General features: G+C 37.7%; 1 protein-coding gene and 2 non-coding genes across 3 annotated transcripts in view; 1 reads left to right on the forward strand and 2 right to left on the reverse strand.

Annotated features, from left to right (window-relative positions):
* The window catches only part of YIPF4 (Yip1 domain family member 4), a 34,805-nt gene that overhangs the window by 3,094 nt on the left and 7,438 nt on the right, over window positions 1–24,273 (reverse strand). Inside the window, exons 2-5 of the mRNA XM_061155643.1 lie at window positions 11,469–11,622; window positions 9,382–9,553; window positions 6,690–6,767; window positions 1,294–1,407 (exon numbers count right to left, since the gene is read on the reverse strand). Coding sequence (XP_061011626.1) covers window positions 1,294–1,407; window positions 6,690–6,767; window positions 9,382–9,553; window positions 11,469–11,622 — 518 coding nt within the window. The remainder of the gene's footprint in view (window positions 1–1,293; window positions 1,408–6,689; window positions 6,768–9,381; window positions 9,554–11,468; window positions 11,623–24,273) is intronic.
* LOC133065716 (small nucleolar RNA SNORA31) lies at window positions 1,929–2,058 on the forward strand. Its single transcript, XR_009694975.1, has one exon. It is a non-coding gene; the product is annotated as a small nucleolar RNA SNORA31 (small nucleolar RNA).
* Window positions 14,809–14,879, reverse strand: TRNAG-UCC (transfer RNA glycine (anticodon UCC)). The gene has a single exon. It is a non-coding gene; the product is annotated as a tRNA-Gly (tRNA).

Here is a 24,273-nt window from a genome sequence, read left to right on the forward strand (position 1 = left end):
CTAAGTTTCCATTTTACAGAGGAGAATAAGAAAAGATATCTCCCCAAGGCGGACAGCAAGAGGCAAAACCAGGATTTGAATTCAGAACTGACTGGTTCTAAAACCCAACTCTTCTCAATATCCAAGGCTTATATGTCAGTGTTAGCCTGGAGTTACTCAATTCTAAAAAGAATAATTTTTTTTACACTGGAATTAGTAGTAAACTTTAAGTGAAACCAAAAATCATACGTAACTCTACTTAAGTGAGTCTACTTAAATACTCTAGTATTTAAATACTCTAATATGGAGACCATATAATGGTAGTTCTAGTATTGAAAGTAGTGGTCTTAAGAAGTTCTATTTTCCATAAGGAAAAAAATTACACTCACTGTGTAATATACATACATGTGTGAAAGTAGTCATTTTTTTTTTCCAAAGTGGTTCAAAATTAATAAATACCAAAATTTGCTATATCACTATTAATAGTGTTTAATATTATCAGTAAATGTTTAAAGTGGGTACATTTTTAATAAGTTTAACACAGCATAAAGAAGTCCTGATTTCTGCAACATAGAAAACTCAGTTTATTAGAACTATGTATATCTTACTTGATCAGTAATTTACTATTCAAATAGGAGTAACAATTATTAAATAAACATCTAGTGGAATTTCAAATAAATATAATGAATTCATTTTATAAGCATAGAAAAGAAACTTTTAACTTTAATTAAAAAAATTTTCTGAGTGTAATATCCTGAGGCCAGATTTGCTCTTTGTTCTTTATTCTACCCTAGATATACATTATAATTTCTGGCAATTAAAAGGGGAAAATAAATACAATTGGTAAAGTCAGTGAGTAAGATCACTGTTCCAAAATACTACTAACTGCTTGATATAAACAGTTATAGATTACAAGATTCTTTAGGCAGAAAACCAGTACAGTCAGCTCTTATTACCTGTGGGTTCTGCATCCACAGATTCAACCAACTGTGGACTGAAAATATTTGGGGAAAAAAAAAAAAAATTCCAGAAAGTTTCAAAAAGCCAAACCTGGACTGCAGACAACAATTTATATTGTATTAGGTATCATAAGTAATCTGGAGATAATTTAAAGTAGATGGCCTTCCATCTACTTTGGATAGGTTATATGTAAACACTACACAATTTTATACTGGGGACTTGAACATCTGAAGATTTTCGTGTCTGTGGTGGTGGGGGGGAGTGGCGATCCTGGAATCAATCTCCCACGGATATGCAGGGGTAATTGTAGACTTTCCTGACCGGAAAACAGTAAACTTAACACACACTACTTACTTTTATAAGTGTAGACACGACTTCAAATGATCCAACCACCAAAAGTATAGGGGCTATTACAATGAGAGGAAGTAATGAATATCCTATAACTCCAAGAACTTGGCCATATGCAACCTGTGAATTTTCAAAATTTTAAATAAATATCATAGAAATCAAGTTACTTACTTTAACCACTATTAAACATCATACAAACTTTGTTGTACTTACATAAACGTGAGAATTAAGAAAATCATAAAAGTATCCTGTAGTAGTAGTAATACTATCCCCATTATGAAGAAACTGATTCTTAGAGAGACAAAGGTCTTTGTTCAAGAAAGACACAGCTAGCTGGTTAGAATTCAAAGTAAGATCTAGGTCTTTTAACTTCCTCGACAACAGTCTTTTTTTTTTTTTTTTTTTTTAATTTTTTACTTTTTAGTTGAAGGATAATTGCTTTACAGAATTTTGTTGTTTTCTGTCAAACCTCAACATGAATCAGCTACAGGTGTATATACGTCCCCTGCATCCTGAACTTCCCTCCCATCTCCCTCCCCATCCCACCCCTCTAGTTAATAAAGAGCCCCTGTGTGAGTCAACAACAGTCTTAAATTACCAAAACAATTAGTGATGCCTATCTTCACATAAAAATTGTATGAGTGCATCCACTGATAGACCTGAACAATCTGCCGTTGTTCCTTTGTTTGCACTAGGATGCAAAAGCAACATCCCCGCGCTTTCTGTCTGTCTGTGTGTGTGACAGCTCGGATTGAATAGGGGAGTACATCTGAAGCCTAGAAACGTGAGCTACTTTCATGCCAGAAAGGTGTGTTAATGGGCTCTTAAAAAAAAAAAATTGTATGAGATTTTGTCTAGAATATAAGAAATAATACACAAACAAATGTCATTTTAAGTCCCTGTTAAAATTATTTTAAATTTCCATAAGCAGAGTAAAAAGTTACACAGATAAATGTTACTCTAAACTTATTCAAGAGTTGTAGGGTAAGATGGTGAATTGAACACATATCTAATACTATTCCTTCTCGAAACTCCACTAAAAGGGAAGAAAAAAGAGACTCCTTTTTGTAAGAGGCATAAACAGGAGGCGAGAAGATGGAACAACACCAACTTAATTTTGGAAATTGGAAAGTAGAAGAACAAGAGCTAAGAATCAGACTTGGAGATCTTTCCCCCAAGTGTGAGAAAAAGACTCAAGAGTTAGACATTTATCATTCAGTGTTCATAGAGTAAGCCTAATATGAGTCAGTACCCATATGATAACTTTGCCTGGCATCCCTTCTGCTTTACTCTCTCCACAAACAGCTGAATTCCAGAGTGCTACAATTCCTAGGTTTATGGTAATTCATAAAGTCTAATTTAATGGGGCAGTGATTCTCAAGGTGTGGCCCATGATATTGTGGGGGTCCAGGAGGCTCTTCGAAAAGACTGGACATCAAAACTATTTTTTATAATAGTGATAAAACATTATCTGCCTTTTAAATTAGGTTGATATTGATATTAATAGAACAAAAGCAATGGGTAAAACATTATGCTGCTTTATTATGCCAAGGTGGTATGAACTGTACTAATAGTAACTATGTTCTTTACTACCATACACAGAAAAGGAAAAAAACCCTCCTGTTTCACTTAAAAACATCCTTAATGAAGCAGTTAAAATGACTGATTTTATTAAGCCTCAACCTTTGAATATGCCTTTTTAATATTCTGTATAACAAAATGTGAAGTACACAGAAAGCATTTCTTCTACCTTGATTCAATGGTTATCCCAAGGAAAGCATTTGTACAACTGCTTAAGTGAAGAGTTGAATTAGATGCTTTATCCATGGAACACCATTCTTACGTGAAAGAACAAATGAAAAACAACTACAATTATTCAAGAGTACTGACAGGCAACATGACTGAAAATGAATGAAACAAGCCTGCTGCTTCAAGAAAAACAACTCGCAGTATTTCTTTCAAATTACTAAATGCTATCTCTCAAGCAAAAAGTAGAATTTTGGTAAACTTACATCCAACACTGTAATCTTGACACTTTCTGCTGAGATAGGTGATCTTAATGAACGTGGTTTTCTGATATCGTAGAATAAAACATGTCAACATTTGGAAGTTCTGCAAACCTCAGTGAACTAGTGTTCTCTAGATGATCATGCGTAAGTTAAAAGATCCACTCAAAATGAATTTCAGTGAAACAGAATATAAAAAGTTCACTAATATGGTTTGAGATTCCTCACAAAAAAACCTGAAGAAACTATTTCCTGTTGAGGGCACCCAAAGCTGGTACTCTGGGAATACCCAGAGGGAGAGGGTTGGGAGGGAGGTGGGGGTTGTGTTTAGGATGGGAGGGACACATGTAGAACCGTAGCTGATTCGTGCTGATGTATGGCAAAAACTATCACAATACTGTAAAGTAATTATCCTCCAATTAAAATAAATTAATTAATTGAAAAAAGTGATGGTATAGGTCAGACAACATGTCTGATTTTTGACAAGAAAAAAAAACTAAAATACTATTATATTATCTCTTGAACGTTAATGTAGTATCAGAATAGAATAACCACAATCATCAAAAAAAAAATGTGTTAAAATATCCCTCCTTTTCAAATTATATACCTGTATGAGGCCTTATTTTTTATATATACTTTATCTAAAGCAATATATCCTGTAACAATTGAATTCAGAAAGCAGATATCAGAATCCAGATTCCACTAACCCAGATAATAAAGCTACTTCCAAGAATGTGTAACAATGCCTTTCCCTCAATTTGTTTTAAAAAAGTTTTCTTTAAAATCCATTATTTATGTTCAAATGTATTTGATTTGCTTTTAGTTTTAAATGAATAAACACACATTTAAAATTTTTATTTTAATTTCTAACATGGTCATTTTGTTTGCTTTAACTTTTTTGGTCACAAAATGAGGCATGTTTATTCCTGGAAGTGTGGCATCTTAAGCACTGGGCCACCAGGGAAGTCCCCATGATAAATATTGGCAAATACAACCTACATTAAGCTCTATGGTTAAGTTCAGTTCAGTCACTCAGTCATGTCCGACTCTTTGCGACTCCATGGACTGCAGCATGCCAGGCCTCCCTGTCCATCACCAACTCCCAGAATTTACCCATATTCATGTCCATTGAGTCGGAGATGCCATCCAACCATCTCATCCTCTGTTGTCCCCTTCTCCTGCCTTCAATCTTTCCCAGCATCAGTGTATTTTAAATTGAGACAGCTCTTCCCTTCAGGTGGCCAAAGTACCAGAGTTTCAGCTTCAACATCAGTCCTTCCAATGAATATTCAGGACTGATCTCCTTTAGAATGGACTGGTTGGATCTCCTTGCAGTCCAAGGGACTCTCAAGAGTCTTCTCCAACACCACAGTTCAAAAGCACCAATTCTTCGGTGCTCAGCTTTCTCCACAGTCCAACTCTCACATCCATACATGACCACTGGAAAAACCATAGCGTTGACTAGATGGACCTTTGTTGGCAAAGTAATATCTCTGCTTTTTAATATGCTGTCTAGGTTGGTCAAAACTTTCCTTTCAAGGAGTAAGTGCCTTTCAATTTCATGGCTGCAGTCACCATCTGCAGTGATTTTGGAGCCCCAACAAAGAAAGTCAGCCACTGTTTCCCCATCTATTTGCAATGAAGTGATAGGACCGGATGCCATGATCTTAGTTTTCTAAATGTAGAGCTTTAAGCCAACTTTTTCACTCTCCTCTTTCACTTTCATCAAGAGGCTCTTTAGTTCTTCTTTGCTTTCTGCCATAAGGGTGGTGTCATCTGCATATCTGAGGTTATTGATATTTCTCCTGACAATCTTGATTCCAGCTTGTGCTTCCTCCAGCCCAGCATTTCTCATGATGTACTCTGAATATAAGTTAAATAAACAGAGTGACAATATACAGCCTTGACATACTCCTTTCCTGATTTGGAACCAGTCCATTGTTCCATGTCCAGCTCTAACTATTGCTTCCTGACCTGCATACAGATTTCTCAGGAGGCAGGTCAGGTGGTCGGGTATTCCCATCTCTTTCAGAATTTTCCACAGTTTATTGTGATCCACACAGTCAAAGGCTTTGGTATAGTCAATAAAGCAGAAGTAGATGTTTTTCTGGAACTCTCTTGCTTTTTCGATGATCCAGCGGATATTGGCAATTTGATCTCTGGTTCCTCTGCCTTTTCTAAAACCAGCTTGAAGAAGTTCATGGTTCACGCATTGTTGAAGCCTGGCTTGGAGAATTTTGAGCATTACTTTGCTAGCGTGTGAGATGAGTGCAATTGTGCAGTAGTTTGAGCATTCTTTGGCATTGCTTTTCTTTGGGATTGGAATGAAAACTGACCTTTTCCAGTCCTGTGGCCACTGCCGAGTTTTCCAAATTTGCTGGCATATTGAGTGTAGCACTTTCACAGCATCATCTTTCAGGATTTGAAATAGCTGAACTGGAATTCCATCACCTCCTAGCTTTGCTCCTAGTGATGCTTCCTAAGGCCCACTTGACTTCACATTCCAGGAAGTCTGGCTCTAGGTCAGTGATCACACCATTGTGATTATATGGGTGATGAAGATATTTTTTGTACAGTTCTTCTGTGTATTCTTGCTACCTCTTCTTAATATCTTCTGCTTCTGTAGAAGCATTTCTGTCCTTTATTGAGCCCATCTTTGCATGAAATGCTCCATTGGTATATCTAATTTTCCCGAAGAGATCTAGTCTTTCCCATTCTATTATTTTCCTCTAATTCTTTGCATTGATCACTCAGGAAGGCTTTCTTATCTCTCCTTGTATTCTTTGGAACTCTGTATTCAAATGGGTATATCTTTCCTTTTTGCTTCTCTTCTTTTCACAGCTATTTGTAGGACCTCCTCAGACAGCCATTTTGTTTTTTTGCATTTCTTTTTCTTGGGGATGGTCTTGATCCCTGTCTCCTGAACAATGTCATGAACCTCTGTCCTTAGTTCATCAGGCGCTCTGTCTATCAGATCTAGTCCCTCAAATCTATTTCTCACTTCCACCATATAATTGTAAGGGATTTGATTTAGGGCATACCTGAATGGTCTAGTGGTTTTCTCTACCTTCTTCAGTTTAAGTCTGAATTTGGCAATAAGCTCTATGGACCTGAGATAAAAAGTTTGAGGACTAAACAGAGAATAAATTGTATGCTTCCCTATAAAGCTCTAAGTTATTTATTAAAAAATAGGATTTTTTCTTTCTTCTTTCTCATAACATTTATAGGATATGCATAATACTAATACATAGATCACCTTGAAAGCAGCAGCATAAATTAAAAGCAGTTCTGGGGCAACAAACAATTACAATGAACATAGTTATTAATAGTATCTGCAATATCAAAAATAAAGCTTACCATAAAAAACAAAGACTATTTTCAAAATTAACTACTTACTTCTCCACCAAGAACTCTAGCCAGTAAGAAAATCGTTAGTGAACCAAATATCCAAATGGTTATAATCCATGAGACCACCTTAAGAGAAAAAAATTCATGCAATTAATATCTGTGTTACCAAATAAGCTGAAAATTTCCCATGAGCTCAATTCTCTACCATATAAGGTATTTTGGTATCACTGACTTTAGGTCATAGGAAGTTTGGGTTCCCAGGTATCTTCCCAAAACCTAGTAAGAATATAACATGTAATATAATTTTACATCCAAACTGAAAATTTAGTAATGATCAGTTGCTTAAGGAAACGTCAGTATTTTAAGATCTATGATAAAAGATGACTGCAGAAAGACATCAAAGTGTTGACTTTCAACTCCTGCTTTACAGCATTCCACATGGTAAATTTATCCATGAAACAAATTACTAATCTCAGGAGGTCTCTAAAATGTACATTAATTACCATTTATCCAAGTAATAGAATGCAGACAACACTTCAGACACTTTTAGCTCCTGAGACTGACATGATAATGATACATGCACACACTTCCACGCTCTGTCCGCGTGAGGGGTCTAGAAGTAAAGACGCCCCGTGGCAACGGAAGGAGACTAACTGCCCGGTTACGGTGCATGACGTGTGTCCTCAGTAGCATCAGATTCTCTGCAACCCCAGGGACTTGGAGCCCACCAGGCTCTACCGTCCATTGGATTTCCAGACAAGAATACTGGAATGAGTTGCCATTTCCTTTTCCAGGGGATCTTCCTGACACAGGGATTGAACCCATGTCTCTTACATCTCCTGCACGGGCAGGTGGATTCTTTACCACTAATGCCATCTGGGAAGCCCAGATACTTACTGGTTTCTAAATATCCCCCTATAAAAGGAACTAGGACTCCCTAGAGAAATGACTGATTCCAGGGCTGGGACAGAGAAAATCAAAGATGAGTCCAGAACGCACTGTGAAGTCAAGAAGAAAGGAAGCACTCAAAAAAGGATGGGAATATGTCAAGAGGATACCAAAGCTAACCTGAAGGACCTTCCAATAGCTAAAACTGCAACAATCTAAGCAATAAAATACATGATTATACTGGATTATAGTCCACAAAGTAAAATAAATATCTGTCCATACTGCCAAAGATAAATAAATAAGTAATGACAAAGAAAGAATAGCTGTTCCAAAGAGAACACTAACTAATACATGTGGAAGAAAGGAGGAAAATCATATTCAGTAAACAATATAGTAATAATTATTGAAAGATCCATCAATAGATGCTAAAATTCATGGGCTAAAACTTGATGAGAAACAGAGTGCTTGCATAGTCACAAAGTATCTCCATAAGATATTTATTATATTAAAAAGGGAAAAATAGCAACGTTACAGTGGAGGAATTGGGCAGATACCACCCCCTTACCTTACCAAGTGATCAATAATAATAGCACTGGTAATAAGACATATCAGTATCATGTAATGCCTGATAGTATGTAGAGAAGGGCACAATGTCACTTCTGTGATATTCTTGCCAAAAATGTATTACTTCAATCCAGCATGAGAAAATATTAAACAAATTCAAATTAAGAAACATTCTATGGAGGTAAGAATTTTCTGTTTTTAGCCTTAGAACCCTCCGTTCAAATGAAAGATTATATAGATAAATTCACTTAGAGATGATCTACATGAAGGGTTGATGGTAGGCAAGAGACCAGAACCCCCATTCAACTTCTTCAATGGTCCTTGTCTGCAACAGAATACTTGATATAAACCTATCCAAGGTAAGTATTAATAGGACTAGTCTTACATAACATTAAGGATTTTGCTATGGAGAGAATACTCTGAATTATCAAGTAAGCACAAATTTAATCACAAATGTACTTTAGGAAAGGAGGCAGAAGGGTATCTGACTACAGTAGAGAAGACGATGTGACAACGGAGATTACAGTGATGCAGCCAGAAGTCAAGGAATGTTGCAGCCTCTGACTTGGAAAGAGGCAAGCAACAGACTGTCCTGGAGCCTCCAGAGGAACCAGCCCTGCTGACATTTTGATTCTAGCCCTTTAACACTCAACTTGGATTTCTGACTTCGAGAACTGTCAAAGAATAAATCTGCATTGTGTTAAGTCACTAAACTTATAGAAATGTGTTAGAGAACAAATGGAAACTAATTTATTTCCAAATCACTCTGTGATAAAGAATTATTTTTTACTCACCTAAAGCCTTAAACTAAAGATGAGGGAGTGATGTGTACATGCTGTGTCTTGATAATACAGATAAGGCCTCTGAGAATGGGACATAGTATTATGTAAAAACTAATACTGATGGAATCCTGTCATCATTAAAAAGTTTATTTTAAAAAACAGAACTAAAAATGAATAAAAGATAAAAACGTGAGTATTGTTTCCAACTCTTTATTCTTATGGAAAACCAGAAAGGGCATGGGCAGCTGGGAACAGTCCCAACCACTTACCCACTTGCCATACAAACACTAATATTTTTCATGTGAATGACGATGTAGAATAGTTTGGAAGCCATTAATCCAAGGAACCTCCCACTTATTTAAGAACAGTTGTAGGGATGGACAAGTGAGAAACAATGGGTAAAGCTAAAGCATTTTTCATAATCAAGTACTACAGTTAATATTTGTTATTTTAAATTTTAAAACTCTTAAACTATTTAGAATTTGTGTAAAGGAAGATGTACTTACCCTAAACTGTCCATATAATGATATCATGGAAAAGAAAAGAACAACAGCCAGGGGACCCCAGAAGTCAGGATTGTCTCTCACCACTTGTCTATTAAAACCAAGTGATGGCATTGGCATCAAAACACATCGAATTTTGTAGTAAATATCCTTTAGATCAATATCCAATTCTTCCCTATAATTTTAAAATAAGAATTCTTAGAAGGCACATACTTTTGAATATTGAGCCAGTTGTAGAAGAATTTAAGAAAAGTTTAAATATAACAGTACAGTCTCCACAGGTCAACAAAACATTTGCATTTGAAGTACATTTCCAAGATGTACATTTTCAACATCTCTAAAGTTGGGATACATCTCACAATAGCTGGTGTCTTAACAACTGTTGTCAGTCTGGCGTGAGGCCAAGTGCTTCCAAGATCTGCTTTTCCTTTTGCCAGTCTCCTGGAGGCACTACCAATTTGAGACTTTAAATAAAATTCTTCTCTTGAGAATTTTTGGGACCATAGACTGCAATTCTACATTCTCATAGGAACTTTTTCTTCCAACGCTTTACCTATTGCCAAACAGACAAGCAAACTTCCTTGGTTTCTCTTTCTGCATGGTTGATTATTTCTCATTTATCCTTACACTACGGAGATAAGATAGCCCTTTAATGTTCTAGCTTTATGCTGTCTTAGCCACTTTTTCTCTTTTATTAATAAATGTAAAATAACTGCACCTTATAATCTATGACATCTTAGATTTGATGAAATTCAGTATAGTAACATTAAGAAACAATGTTTTTAGTACTTGATCTACCAATAATTACTACAGAGAATAACTTAGTAATGCCTTGATTTTACAACGCTATAGGTTCTTCTTAGGGGATAAGGAAATGGCAACCCACTCCAGTATTCTTGTCAAGAGAATCCCGTGGACAGAGGAGCCTGGTGGGCTGCTGTCCATAGGGTCGCACAGAGTCAGACACGACTGAAGCAACTTGGCACGCATGCATGCACTGGAGAGGGAAATGGTGATGCACTCCAGTGTTCTTGCCTGGAGAACCCCAGGGACAGAGGAGCCTGGTGGGATGCCATCTGTGGGGTCGCACAGAGTCAGACACGACTGAAGCGACTTAGCAGCAGCAGCAGGTTCTTCTTTCCAAACTGTTAAATTCTTCACTTCCCCCCCCCCCCCCCCAAGTGATACATGTACATGCTATTGATCTTTACGTGTGCTAAGTTGCCTCAGTCGTGTCTGACTCTGCGACCCTATGGACTGTAGCCTGCCAGGCTCCTCTGTCCAGGGGGATTCTCCAGGCAAGAAAACTGGAGTGAGTTGCCATGCCCTCCTCCAGGAGATCTTCCCAACCTACAGGATCCAATGGGTGTCTCTTACGTCTCCTGCAATTGGCAGGCGAGTTCTTTACTACTAGCACCACCTGGGAAGTTCAAGGGATACATAATCGCTTAAAAATCTTCAAGTACTATGAAGAAGGTGAAAGTATCCCTGCAGTCCTCCCAGGATTAGCTCGAAAATTGCTATACGGGAGAGAGTTTGGAGAGGTCATCTTTTTGGAATTCTTAATTTGTCTTAAACTGAACTTTCAATGAGTTAAAAATATTATTTCATTATTCCAGTTTTACTAATTACAGGTGACCTTGAACAATGTGGGGATTATGGGTGCCACCCTCCATCAAAAATACATGTATAATTTTGACTCCCCCAAAACTTAACTACTAATAGCCTGCTGTTGACCAGAAGACTTAGCAATTACATAAAAAGTTGATTAACACATATTCTGCACACCCTTATTTTATGCATTCATGATATTTCTAGGCTACTCAGTTCACCTGCGAGTTTCTTTGCACTACTGCAAATCTCAAAAAAATTTTCCAATACAAGTGCTGAAAATAATCCAAATATAAGTAGACCTACACAGTTCAAACCTCAGTTGTTCAAGGGTCAAATGTACTAGCAAAATTGAAAATAGCTAAAACTTTTGACCAAAAAAGTTAAGGTTTTCCATACCTGTCTTAAACAATATGAAAGAATATAATCATTTCACAGACCAGCTCTAAAATCCAAAAATATACATTATTTTTACATACAGGAGTGGCTTGTTATCTTCAGGGTCATCATCTTCAACTTCCAAAAGCCAGCCATATCCTCTTTGTCTCAGAAATGTAGTGGCTGTAGATTCTTTGATAACATCTCCACCAAGGTTTAACTTGACATCTGGGGGTGCTATTGAACCACTGAGATCTTAGGAGAAAAGACGACAAAACTATAAATTAAGGTAAAATGTGTGAATCCTAACCAACATAAGCAAATATCCAACTAAAAATTATCATTTAAAGATCTCTAAGTATGAACACCTGCTAGTGCATAGAATTTTCATATTTTATAGTTGATAATATTAAAAGCAAGACAACAAACACAAAATGGGAGTCACTTATGCTAAGTCCCATGTCACCAAACCAAAAATTAATTACAATTTTGGCTTCTCCCAGAAACAGAATCTTAAAACTAGTGAGTCAGAAATCACCTGGTCATCACGAGTGAGGTAATCTGACTGAAACACCCTGCAATCTCCTAAAGCAAAGTGACTTTGCCATAACTAACCCACTTCCAGCTAATACAACTTCCCTTCCCTGCTTCCTTCTGCTTAAAGTCTTTCATTTTGTACAGCCCCTCAAAGCTCCTTTCTATCTGCTAAATGGGATACTGCCAAATTCATGAATCATTGAATACAGCAATAAAATCTTTAAAAGTTACTCAGTTGAATTTATTTTTTCACCAATAGATACCTAAAAACCACTTAAATTTTTACAGGAAAATGAAAATCGGAGTAGTGAAGATGCATGAAAGATTTCACATCTAATAAGCTAACCTTGTACCAGAATCTAGACTTATTAACTCTAACTTTAAATTTTAAATGGAAGATATATTAAAAAATGTACTACAGGATATCATTTTCTTTTTGTTTGGTTTCGTACATTGGTTGGTTTGGTTTTGGCCACACCTCAAGGCTTGTAGTATCTTAGTTCCCCTACCAGAGACTGAACCCTGGCTCTGGAAGCAAAAGCATCAAGTCCTAATCACTGGACTACCAGGGATTTTGAATTTCCTTCATTATTATGTACATTTTGTGCTTCAGAACAAAGTGACTGCATAAATTCTTTTTAAAGGCACTACATATTTATATATGCAAACCAACAGATATTATTATTTGCTAAAGGAAAACGACAGATAATTTCTCCTACTTTTTCATGTATTTACTAATATTCTTTTTTTTTAATCATCAACTGTCTATGCTAAGTGCTTTATGTATTAATGCTTAGTCCTGGATAAATCTAAGTAGTAAGAGTTCCCTGATATTTCAGCTAACTTTTTTTCTTTATATAATCATACCACTTATCTTTAGTTTCAGCAATTCGGGGAAATTCTAAAAAGCAGTGAAGAGATCCTGTTTATCCACATTACAAAATAAATCCATTCACAGTCTGTACCAGTGCCTCAGAGGTTACAGATAATCACAGCAGTTACATGTATCACATGTTCTGGTCAAAAAAAAATGGGAATAGTGAAGGACTTGCTTGAGGTCATCAAGGAATTAACTGAAAAACACATTTGTAGGACCAAACAACATGCACAAGTAAACAACCATCAATGCTGCTACCTAGTCATAAGACTGGAGTGGTCCATCAGAAAACAATTTTGGCAACAGCAAGTCAGAACACTCAACATAGACTCTCCTTCCTTGGAGATCATATATAGTAAAAAGAAGAGCTTAATTTTGCACATTACCCTAAATTTTCTAGGTTAGCTTTTGAAAAATGCTAAAAAAATCTGACTTAAACTTTAATCACTGAGGGGCTCAATTATGGGAACAGTGTGGGGATTACAGGTGCCACCTTCCGTCAAAGATACATGTATAATTTTGACTCCCCCAAAACTTAACTACTAATAGCCTTGTTGACCAGATGACTTACCAATTACATAAAAAGTTGATTATGTTAATATCATATTCCGTACATCTACATATATTTTATGCATTCATGATATTTCTGGTTCTGACAATTCCTGCAACTATCTGGTTCTGACAACTCCAGCAATTAATTATAATAAAGCTTGTATTCCAAAGCTAAGTTCTAACTTAGCTACTAATTAATACAGCAAATTATTAATGCTTCTAGTCTCCAGTTTCCTATTCAAAGTTCTTTCCATGTTTAACATTATATGACTCTAAGAAGCTTTTAAATGGGAGTTTATTCAGCTAGAGATAAAATCCAAGTACTTTTGAATGCACTGTCCTTCTCTGCTTAGGCTTAAAAAATAGTCTCTGTAGATGCTGCCATAGAATCTTTTGATTAAAATACTCTCTCAAAATTACTTTCTGCTTCATCTTACTCTGAGATCAAGATGAGAGAGTTGAAACTTAACTAAAATTCTACTTCCAACAGGTACAAAGAGTGCTTTTTTTTTTTTTGCTTTAACAAGAGGAAGATTTAGATGAAGAAGTCATTAGTACAACAGTGACATGAAAGGTTTTGGAATTATGAGACAGGAAGGACCTTAACAACTGTTTCCTGGCCTCTTGGGAAGACTGCACTTAAAGTCCTTTTCTAAACCAAAAAAAGATATATAAATCCTAGAGCTAAGGAGTGCTGTGAGAAAGAATTGTATATGTTTAGTAGTTTTTCATAGCGTGGCTGCAGAGCCTCAAAAAGGCACCTTTAGCTTACAATTTGGTAGTGTTTTCCATTCTAGGCAATGTAGAAAAACATCATGGACACATAAAGGACAATGCTAGAAACAGCAGTTTGACACATCACTCAGTTCTCCCAAGATACAAGTAGATGTGAGTACAAAAATAGCAACAGCAAAGTTAAAAAAAAAAAAAAAATTCAGTAATTATCCTAAAACGTGAGCAAGCTAGCACATAAAAAACATCGGAAAACAATGAGAAATATTCCAAATCACTCCAGGAACACAGCTGTCTTGCATTAAACCAGAATAGAAACAAGCTAGCTTGATCAACTCCAGCATAGGTATCCAGAATTACAGGGCTTCCCCAGGTGGTGCTGGTGGTAAAGAATCTGCCTGTCAATGCAGGATACACAGGGACACGGGTTCGGGAAGACCCCCTGAAGTAGGCAATGCCACCCCATTCCAGTATTCTTGTCTGGAAAATTCTATGGGCATAAGAGCCTGGTGGACACTACAGTACATGGGGCTGCAAAGAGTTGGACTCAACTGAGTGAGTGAGCACATCTACCAGAATTATAATACACTCATTTTAAGTTAATTTTTCTTTGTTGTTGTTAGTCGCTAAGTCATGCCTGACTCTTTGCAACCCCATGGACTGTAGCCCATCAGGCTCCTCTGTCCATGGGATTTCCCAGCCAAGAATACTAGAGTGGGTGCCATTTCCTTCTTCAAAGGATCTTCCCAGCCCAGGGATCGAACCTGTGTCTCCTGCTTGGAAGGCAGATTCTTTACCACTGAGCCACCTGGGAAGCCCAAATTCTCTCTTACTACGCTGTAACATTCTTGTCATTTTCTAAGTAAAAAGACAACAAGGATAATAATAAATATAAGTGGATTTAAGAGGAAATGATCTTTGAAAGAAATCTCAAAAATGTTTCCTTTGCTTGTCTGGGCTCAGAATGAAGAAGAATATCAATACATTTCAAATTTTATTGAAAGCCACCTGGAAAAATGGCAGAACAAAACTTAATGGTAATTCTCCCTCCTTTTCAATTCAAGTTGAGTTGAGGAATCCTTTCTCTGAATCTTCTACTCAGCCTGAGAACTTTACTTTGAAGAATTTGGTCAGTGTAGTATGATGGTATACTCAGGATGAAATTTACTGCTGATCTGCCCCTACAAAAGTTCTAATTTTATGAAAGAAGAGTAAACTGCAACGAACATGAACATTTTGTTGGTACTTGCCAACTTCTTATATACGTGAATAAGCATTTTCTTACTTAACAAGCAACAAGAGCAAGGACAAAAAAATTACTCCATTTTATTTGAATGAAAATGAAATGAAATCCATGTGAGCTTAAATCTAAACCAGAATGGACTATCTGTGCAGCAAAATAAAACAAGCACATGTTTCACACTTAAGGGATAAGTTCCACTGTTCTATTTTAGTTATAAAAACATTTTAATGCATATATAGTCCAATGAAAGAGCTCAAGAAACCAAGCAAGTACGTAATGGTTTTATAATAGCTAGACTTCTCAAGTAGCTCAGTGCTGAAGAATCCACCTGTAATGCAAGAGAAAGGTTCGAACCCTGGGTTAGAAAGATGCCCTGGAGAAAGAAATGGGAACCACTCCATTACTCTTGCCTTGGAAATCCCACAGGCAGAAAGGCTGGCGGGCTACAGGCCACAGGGTGGCGAACAGTTGGGCACAACTTAGGGACAACAGCAACAGACCTATATTGGAGCTTGATTATGTTACTCCATAAGAAAAAATTTTAAAGACTTGTATAAAATTATGTCCTAGGTAATATTTTTATTCATATCATTTTGGTTTACGATTTTAGCAGCTTTACTATGTGATTTACTATCTGAGGCAAGAGTACTGGAGTGGGTTGCCATTTCCTTCTCCAGGGGATCTTCCCGACCCAGGGACTGAACCCAGGTCTCCTGCATTGCAGGCAGACGCTTTACCGTCTGAGCCACCAGGGAAGCTCTTACTATTTGATACTACTAGCTAATTTTCATATTGCACATAACATTAATTAAAATAAATTAAATCTCCTGAACCTGCCTTTAGAAAAATTAAATCTCATCTTGGCACAAACCAGTTGTTGTTGTTCAGTCACTCAGTTGTATCTGACTCTTTGTGACCCCAGAAAAAAAGACTGCACCCAAGTACTGTATTTTGGACTCTTTTTGTTGACTATGAGGGCTACTCCACTTCTTCCAAGGGATTCCTGCCCATAGTATAATGGTCATCTGAATTAAATTCACCCATTCCAGCCCATTATAGTTCACTGATTCCTAAAATGTCAATGTTCATGCTTACCATCTCCTGTTTGATCAATTCATTCATGAACCTAACATTCCGGGTTCCTATGCAATACTGTTCTTTATAGCATCAGACTTTACTTTCACCACCAAACACATCCAAAACTGGGCATTGCTTCTGCTTTGGCTCAGACTCTTTATTCCCTCTAGAGCTATTTCTCCACTCTTCTCCAATAGCATACTGGGCACCTACCAATCTGGGGAGTTCATCCTTCAGTGTCATATCAGCCTTTTCATACTGTTCATGGTGTTCTCAAGGCAAAAATGCTGAAGTGGTTTGCCATTCATTCCCTTCTCCAGTGGACCACGTTTCTGTTAGAAAAATCAATTATCTAACAGAAATTTATTTTATTTGCTTTATGAGTCTTTTAACTCTTACTTTAAAATAATTATAGATTCACAGGAAGTTGCAAAAAGGTTTTATGTACCCTTCACCCTGTTTTCCCCCAACGGTACCATTACATATACTATCAAAACCAGGACACCTATGGCTGATTCATATCAATGTATGACAAAACCCACTGAAATGTTGTGAAGTAATTAGCCTCCAACTAAAAAAAAATAAAAAAAATAAAAAAATAAAAAAAAAACAAAACCAGGACACTGACATTGATACAGTCAATAGAACTTCCTGATTTTACCAGTTTAAAGCACACTTATTTGTCTATGTATATGTGTGTATTTGTCGTTGCTGTTTAGTTGATAAGTCACGTACAACTTTTTTGCAAGTCGGACTTTCGCCACCAGGCTCCTCTGTCCATGGGATCTCCCAGGCAAGAATACTAGAGTGAGTTGCCATTTTCTTCTCCAGGGGATCTTCCCGACCCAGGGATCAAACCCACATCATCAGCACTGGCAGGCAGATTCTTTACCACTGAGCCACCAGGGAAGCCCTGTATGTGTGTACAGTTCTATGCAATTTTACCACATTTTAGATTTGTCTAATACCTTACAAATTTAAAATTTATGAAAATAAATGTCAATTTTTTAAAAAAGTAAATCTTGCATAACTACCTTCTTTTCCTAAGAAAGGTTGAGTCATTTTCAATTTTCAAACAGGAAAGAAAAGCTAATTCTTGCATCCATTGTATATCGTATACTGTGTTTCATGAGCATATTGTATAAAGGATATTTGTGATAATAGCTACATGAATATAATGTTTTTAAAAATCAAGCAGGAAATTTTTAAAAAGGAAAAACTAAAGATTCCTCTATCAACACTACTAAATTGTATTAGAGGTGATATCTTTTCTGGAGAGGGGGAATATTACACAAAGTAGGCTAGTTACCTTAACAGATTAACAGGAAATTACTGTTTACTCAAAAAGAGCATATTAATACAAAATACTGCATCATTATGCCTGCAAATTACTGATCACAATCATGTCCTAACAGTTGTACTGTTTTTATGGGGAGTGTCTTAGTCTGTTTAGGCTGCTAGAACAAAATAAAATAGACTTGTAAACAATAGAAATTTGTTTCTCACAATCCTGGAGGTTGGAAAATAAAGTCAAGGTGTCAGCACGTTCAGGTAAGGGCTCTCTTCTAGCTGGCTGACTTCTCCTTGTGCATCCACATGGCAGAAGTGGGTCTAGAGCTCTAGAATCTTTTTTACAAGAGCACAAATCTCATTCATGAGAGCTACATCCTCATGATCTCAGTACCTCCCAAAGGCTCCACTTACTAACATCATCACTGGGCATTAGAACTTAAACATTATGAATTTTGGGGGACACAACTCTTCAGACCATAATGACGTAGAAACACTGAGGAGGTTGAGCTCACAAGGCAATATACTGAGCCCAGTTCTCTTCTGTAGACTTTAATCAATTGTCAGCTTAACATGTTAGCTTAACACTGTAGCTATTTCAAAAGCATCTAAAACTCAATATTCCAAAAGTGAATTCTGGATATTTAAGGTTTTCTTCTAGCTTCTTATATCAGTGAATAGTACCACTGTCCGATCCAGCACTGTAAACCAGAAAGAAGTCTGATTATCCTTGACAGTTTCCTTCATTCACATGCTTCCCATACCATTCAACCACCACTAAATTTTATCACATTTATCTCTTAATATTTTTTGAACCTGCCCACTTTTCTCCATTTCTACCACCAGCGCCAATCTAATACAAACTATCATCTCCTGCCTGCGTGACTATAATGGTCTGCTAACTGCTCTCCCTAATTATCCTTCTTTCAATCCATTCTTACCTACAGCCAGAACAGTCTTTCTTAAATACAAATCTTTCACTCTCAGTCTAAAATCCTTCGGTGGCCTCCCATTGCTTTTTCAGCTAAATCTAATAATCTCCACATGCCCCATCTACTTCTTCAGAACAATTCTCTGTCTCCCTCCCCACCATGACCCTATGCTCCAGTCACATTAAGCCGCTCAGTTTTCTGAATGAACCAAGATCCCTTTAACCCTAGGGACTTTGTACCTGGTTGTTTCCTCCAACTTCAGATAATTAAATACCACCCATTCTTCAGTTCTTAGGTATACTTATTTAAGAAATTTTCCATGGTTTCCCTGACTAGATAAAATTCCTTTCACAGTCCCCTTGCCTCTTCCTTCACAGCACTTATTGTATATAATAATATATTTATTTGGTTAATGTCTCTAATTCTCTGATGGGATAAGCTAAGTGTGTTTGCTATCCTTTTGCTTTGAACACATTAACTCCAATACCTGTTACAGTACCTGGTCCATAGTAGGCAGCCAACAAATGTGTGCAGGTTGGATGGATTAATTAATGGAAAGGCAAATAGCTGCAGAGACCTTGAAAGAAAGTAATAAGAATATAAACTGAAAGTTGGGGGAAGAAGACCTTTATCATTCTGCAGTGTATTTTGGTAACACTGTAACCTGCAATGAAGACTTACAAGACCTTTTAGAACAAACACCCAAAAAAGATGTCCTTTTCATTATAGGGGACTGGGGTGCAAAAGTAGGAAGTCAAGAAACACCTGGAGTAACAGGCAAATTTGGCGTTGCAGTATGGAATGAAGCAGGGCAAAGGCTAATAAGAGTTTTGCCAAGAGAACGCCCTGGTCATAGCAAACACCCTCTTCCAACAACACAAGAGAAAACTCTACACATGGACATCACCAGATGGTCAACACCGAAATCAAACTGATTATATTCTTTGCAGCCAAAGATGGAGAAGCTCTATACAGTCAGCAAAAACAAGACCTGGAGCTGACTGTGGCTCAGATCATGAACTCCTTACTGCCAAATTCAGACTTAAACTGAAGAAAGTAGGGAAAACCACTAGACCATTCAGGTATGACCTAAATCAAATCCCTTATGACTATACAGTGGAAGTGAGAAATAGATTTAAGGGACTAGATCTGATAGACAGAGTGAGTGATGAACTATGGACGGAGGTTCGTGTCATTGTACAGGAGACAGGGATCAAGACCATCCCCATGGAAAAGAAATACAAAAAGGCAAAATGGTTGTTTGTGGAGGCCTTACAAATAGCTGTGAAACAAAGAGAAGCAAAAAGCAAAGGAGAAAAGGAAAGACATTCCCATTTGAATGCAGAGTTCCAAAGAACAGCCAGGAGAGATAAGAAAGCCTTCCTCAGCGATCAATGCAAAGAAATAGAGGGAAACAACAGAATGAGAAAGACTAGAGATCTCTTCAAGAAAATTAGAGATATCAAGGGCACATTTCATGCAAAAATGGGATCAAAAAGGACAGAAATGGTATGGACCTAACAGAAGCAGAAGATATTAAGAAGAGGTGGTAAGAATACACAGAAGAACTGTACAAAAAAGATATTCATGACCCAGATAATCACAATGGTATGATAACTAACCTAGAGCCAGACATCCTGGAATGTGAAGTCAACTGGGCCTTAGAAAGCATCACTACGAACAAAGCTAGTGGATGTGATGGAATTCCAGTTCAGCTATTTCAAATCCTGAAAGATGATGCTGTGAAAGTGCTACACTCAATATGTCAGCAAATGTGGAAAACTCAGCAGTGGCCACAGGACTGGAAAAGGTCAGTTTTCATTCCAATCTCTAAGAAAGGCAATCCCAAAGAATGCTAAAAGTACTGCACAATTGCACTCATCTCACACACTAGTAAAGTAATGCTCAAAATTCTCCAAGCCAGGCTTCAGCAATACGTGAACTGTGAACTTAGAGATGTTCAAGCTGGATTTAGAAAAGGCAGAGGAACCAGAGATCAAATTGCCAATATCCGCTGTATCACTGAAAAAGCAAAAGAGTTCCAGAAAAACATCTATTTCTGCTTTATTGACTATGCCAAAGCCTTCGACTGTGTGGATCACAATAATGGAAAATTCTGAAAGAGATGGATATACCAGACCACCTGACCTGCCTCTTGAGAAACCTGTATGCAGATCAGGAAGCAACAGTTAGAACTGGACATGGAACAACAGACTGGTTCCAAATAGGAAAAGGAGTACGTTAAGGCTGTATATTGTCACCCTGCTTATTTAACTTATATGCAGAGTACATCATGAGAAATGCTGGGCTGGAAGAAGCACAAGCTGGAATCAAGATGGCCGGGAGAAATATCAATAACCTCAGATATGCAGGTGATAGCACCCTTATGGCAGAGAGTGAAGAGGAACTAAAAAGCCTCCTGATGAAAGTGAAAGAGAAAGAGTGAAAAAGTTGGCTTAAAACTCAACATTCAGAAAACTAAGATCATGGCATCTGGTCCCATCACTTCATGGGAAATAGATAGGGAGACAGTGGAAACAGTGGCTGACTTTATTTGTTTGGGCTCCAAAATCACTGCAGATGGTGACTGCAGCCATGAAATTAAAAGATGCTTACTCCTTGGAAGGAAAGTGATGACCAACCTAGTTGGCATATTAAAAAGCAGAGACATTACTTTGCCAACAAAGGTCCGTCTAGTCAAGACTATGGTTTTTCCAGTGGTCATGTATGGCTGTGAGAGTTGGACTGTGAAGAAAGCTGAGTGCCAAAAAATTGATGCTTTTGAACTATGGTGTTGGAGAATACTCTTGAGAGTCCCTTGGACTGCAAGGAAATCCCACCAGTCCATCCTAAAGGAGATCAGTCCTGGGTGTTCAATGGAAGGACTGATGCTGAAGCTGAAACTCCAATACTTCGGCCACCTCACGTGAAGAGTTGACTCACTGGAAAAGACCCTGATGCTGGGAGGGATTGGGGGCAGGAGGAGAAGGGGACAACAGAGGATGAGATGGCTGGAAAGCATCACCGACTTGATGGGCTTGAGTTTGAGTAAACTCCGGGAGTCTGTGATGGAGAGGGAGGCCTGGCGTGCTGCGATTCATGGGGTCGCAAAGAGTCGGACACGACTGAGTGACTGAACTGAACTGTAACCTGCAATAACATGAAAAATAAAATATGTATCTAATGAACTGGAATGTATTAAATTAAAAAAAAATAAGACGCTATATCAAGAAAAGACATTAGGGTTTCCTGGTGGCTCAGTGGTAAAGAATCCACCTGCCAAAGCAGGAAATGGGTTTGATCCCCAGTCCAAGAAGATCCACATGCTGTGGAGCAACTAAGCTCATGTGCCACAACTACTGAGTCCACTTGCTGCAACTACTGAAGTGTGTGCGCCCTTGAGCCCACGCCCCATCAGGAGAAGCCACTGCAGCGAGAAGCCCATGCACCGTAACCAGACAGTAGCCCCTGCTCACAGCAACTAAAGCCCCTGCAACAACAAAGACCCAGCACAGGCAAAAAAAAGAACATTTTTTTTAAAAAGGAAGAGACATTAGAGGCTTTTTAATAAAGCAGATATACAAAATTATATTTGCACTCTGTAAACATAGTCCTTGGAGAAGGAAATGGCAACTTATTCCAGTATTCTTGCCTGGGAAGTTCTATGAACAGAGGAGCCTGGCAGGCTACAGTCCATGGGGTCGCACAGAGTCAGACATGAGTTAACGACTAAACAACAATAAACATAATCTTACCTGCACTATGTGAAAGTGAAGTTGCTCAGTCATGTCCAACTCTGTGCGACCCCATAGACTGTAGCCTACCAGGCTCCTCTGTCCATGGGATTTTCAAGGCAAGAGTACTGCAGTGGGGTGCCATTGCCTTCTCCAGGGGATCTTCCCAAACCAGGGATCGAAAGCGGGTCTCCTGCATTGCAGACAGACGCTTTACCATCTGAGCCCCCAGAGGACTGATTTAAGTGGGGAGAGGCTGAGGAGGAAGTACTGTCAGTAAAGAAAAGAAGAGAAATGGAAAGGACTTGAACTAAGGCAACGGAGCTATTCTGAAATAACTGGATGATCAACTGACTATGAGAAGGTGAAAGAGACACTAGAGACAAGATTCTGGACAAGAAACTTGCCAAAGACAAGACTTTGGCAAGAGGAACTACATCACAAACATTAAGTCATTTTCTCTTTATTATTGGCCTCATTTTCAACATTGGTTAAGCAATCCACCAGTAAATATTTATGGCTCACTTATTTCTATAAGCCTTGACAGTGATATAAAGAAGTAAGATACTTCAAAGAGTTTAAAATCCAATTGGTCATATATCCAAACAATGGACTACTATTCAGCCAGAAAAGGAATGAGTTACTGATACATACTATAACATGAACAAACGTTGAAAGCATTATGCTGAGTGAAAAAAAAAAAAAAGACACAAAAGGTCACATATTGTATTATTCCATTTACAAGAAATATCAACAATATGCAAATCTCTAGAGTCAGAAAGTACATTACGAGAAAAAAAAAGAAACTAGATTAGTGGTTGCCAGGGACTGGAACACAGGGAGGGAAAGGAGAGTAACTGAAAATGAATACAGGGTTTCTTTTTAGAGTGCTGAATGTGATACAAAATCCTACTAGTACTGTAAAACACACTCTTCCCTAGGTAAAACACAATGCCTACTGCCAACAGATCATAGGTGCCAGAAGAGTAAAGAGGCCTAAGTTATCAAAGAGGGGGTCAGGAGGGCTATGCGGAAGCAGACCCTAAATCTGGCATGAGAGGTAAGTGCATGAGCAGAGAAGGAATAAGAAATCATTCTAAAGATGGGAGAAAATATTTCCAGGTGATGTGACCAACAGAGTAAGCCTGTAAAACATACAAACAGTTCACACAACTCAACAATAGAAAAACAAACAACCCAATTGAAAAATGGGCAGAAGACCTTACCTGACATTTCTCCAAAGAAGACATACACATGGCCAGCAGGCACATGAAAAGATGCTCAACATCACTAATTATTAGAGAAATACAAATCAAAGCTACAATGACATACCACCTCACCATGGTCAGAATGGCCATCATTAAGAAGCCCACAAATAACAAATATTGGGGAGGGTGTGGAGAAAAGGTTACCCTCCTGGACTGTTTGCAGGAATGTAACCTGGTGCAGCTACTATGTGAAGCTTCCTCAGAAAACTAAAAACAGAATTACTATATGATCCAGCAATCTCATTCCTGGGCACATACCGGACAAAACTATATAATTCAAGAAGATTCATGCACCCCTATGTTCATAGCAGCACTATTCACAATAGCCAAAACATGGTAACGACAGAAACATCCATCAACAGAGGAATGAATAAAGAAGTGGTATATATATACCATGAAATACCACACAGCCATAAAAAAGAACGCAATAAAGCCATTTGCAGCAACATGGATGCAACTAGAGATTATCATACTAAATGAAGTAAGTCAGAAAGAGAAAGACAAATATACCATACATTATCACTCACATGTGGAATCTAAAACAGCACAAATGAACCTATCTACAAAACAGAAACTGACTCACAGACATAGAGAACAGACTTTCAGTTGCCAGGAAGGCAGCAGTAAGAGGAGGAAGGACTGGGAGTTTGGGATCAGCAAATAT

This window comes from Dama dama, chromosome 11 (assembly GCF_033118175.1).
Source record: "Dama dama isolate Ldn47 chromosome 11, ASM3311817v1, whole genome shotgun sequence".
NCBI lineage: Eukaryota > Metazoa > Chordata > Mammalia > Artiodactyla > Cervidae > Dama > Dama dama.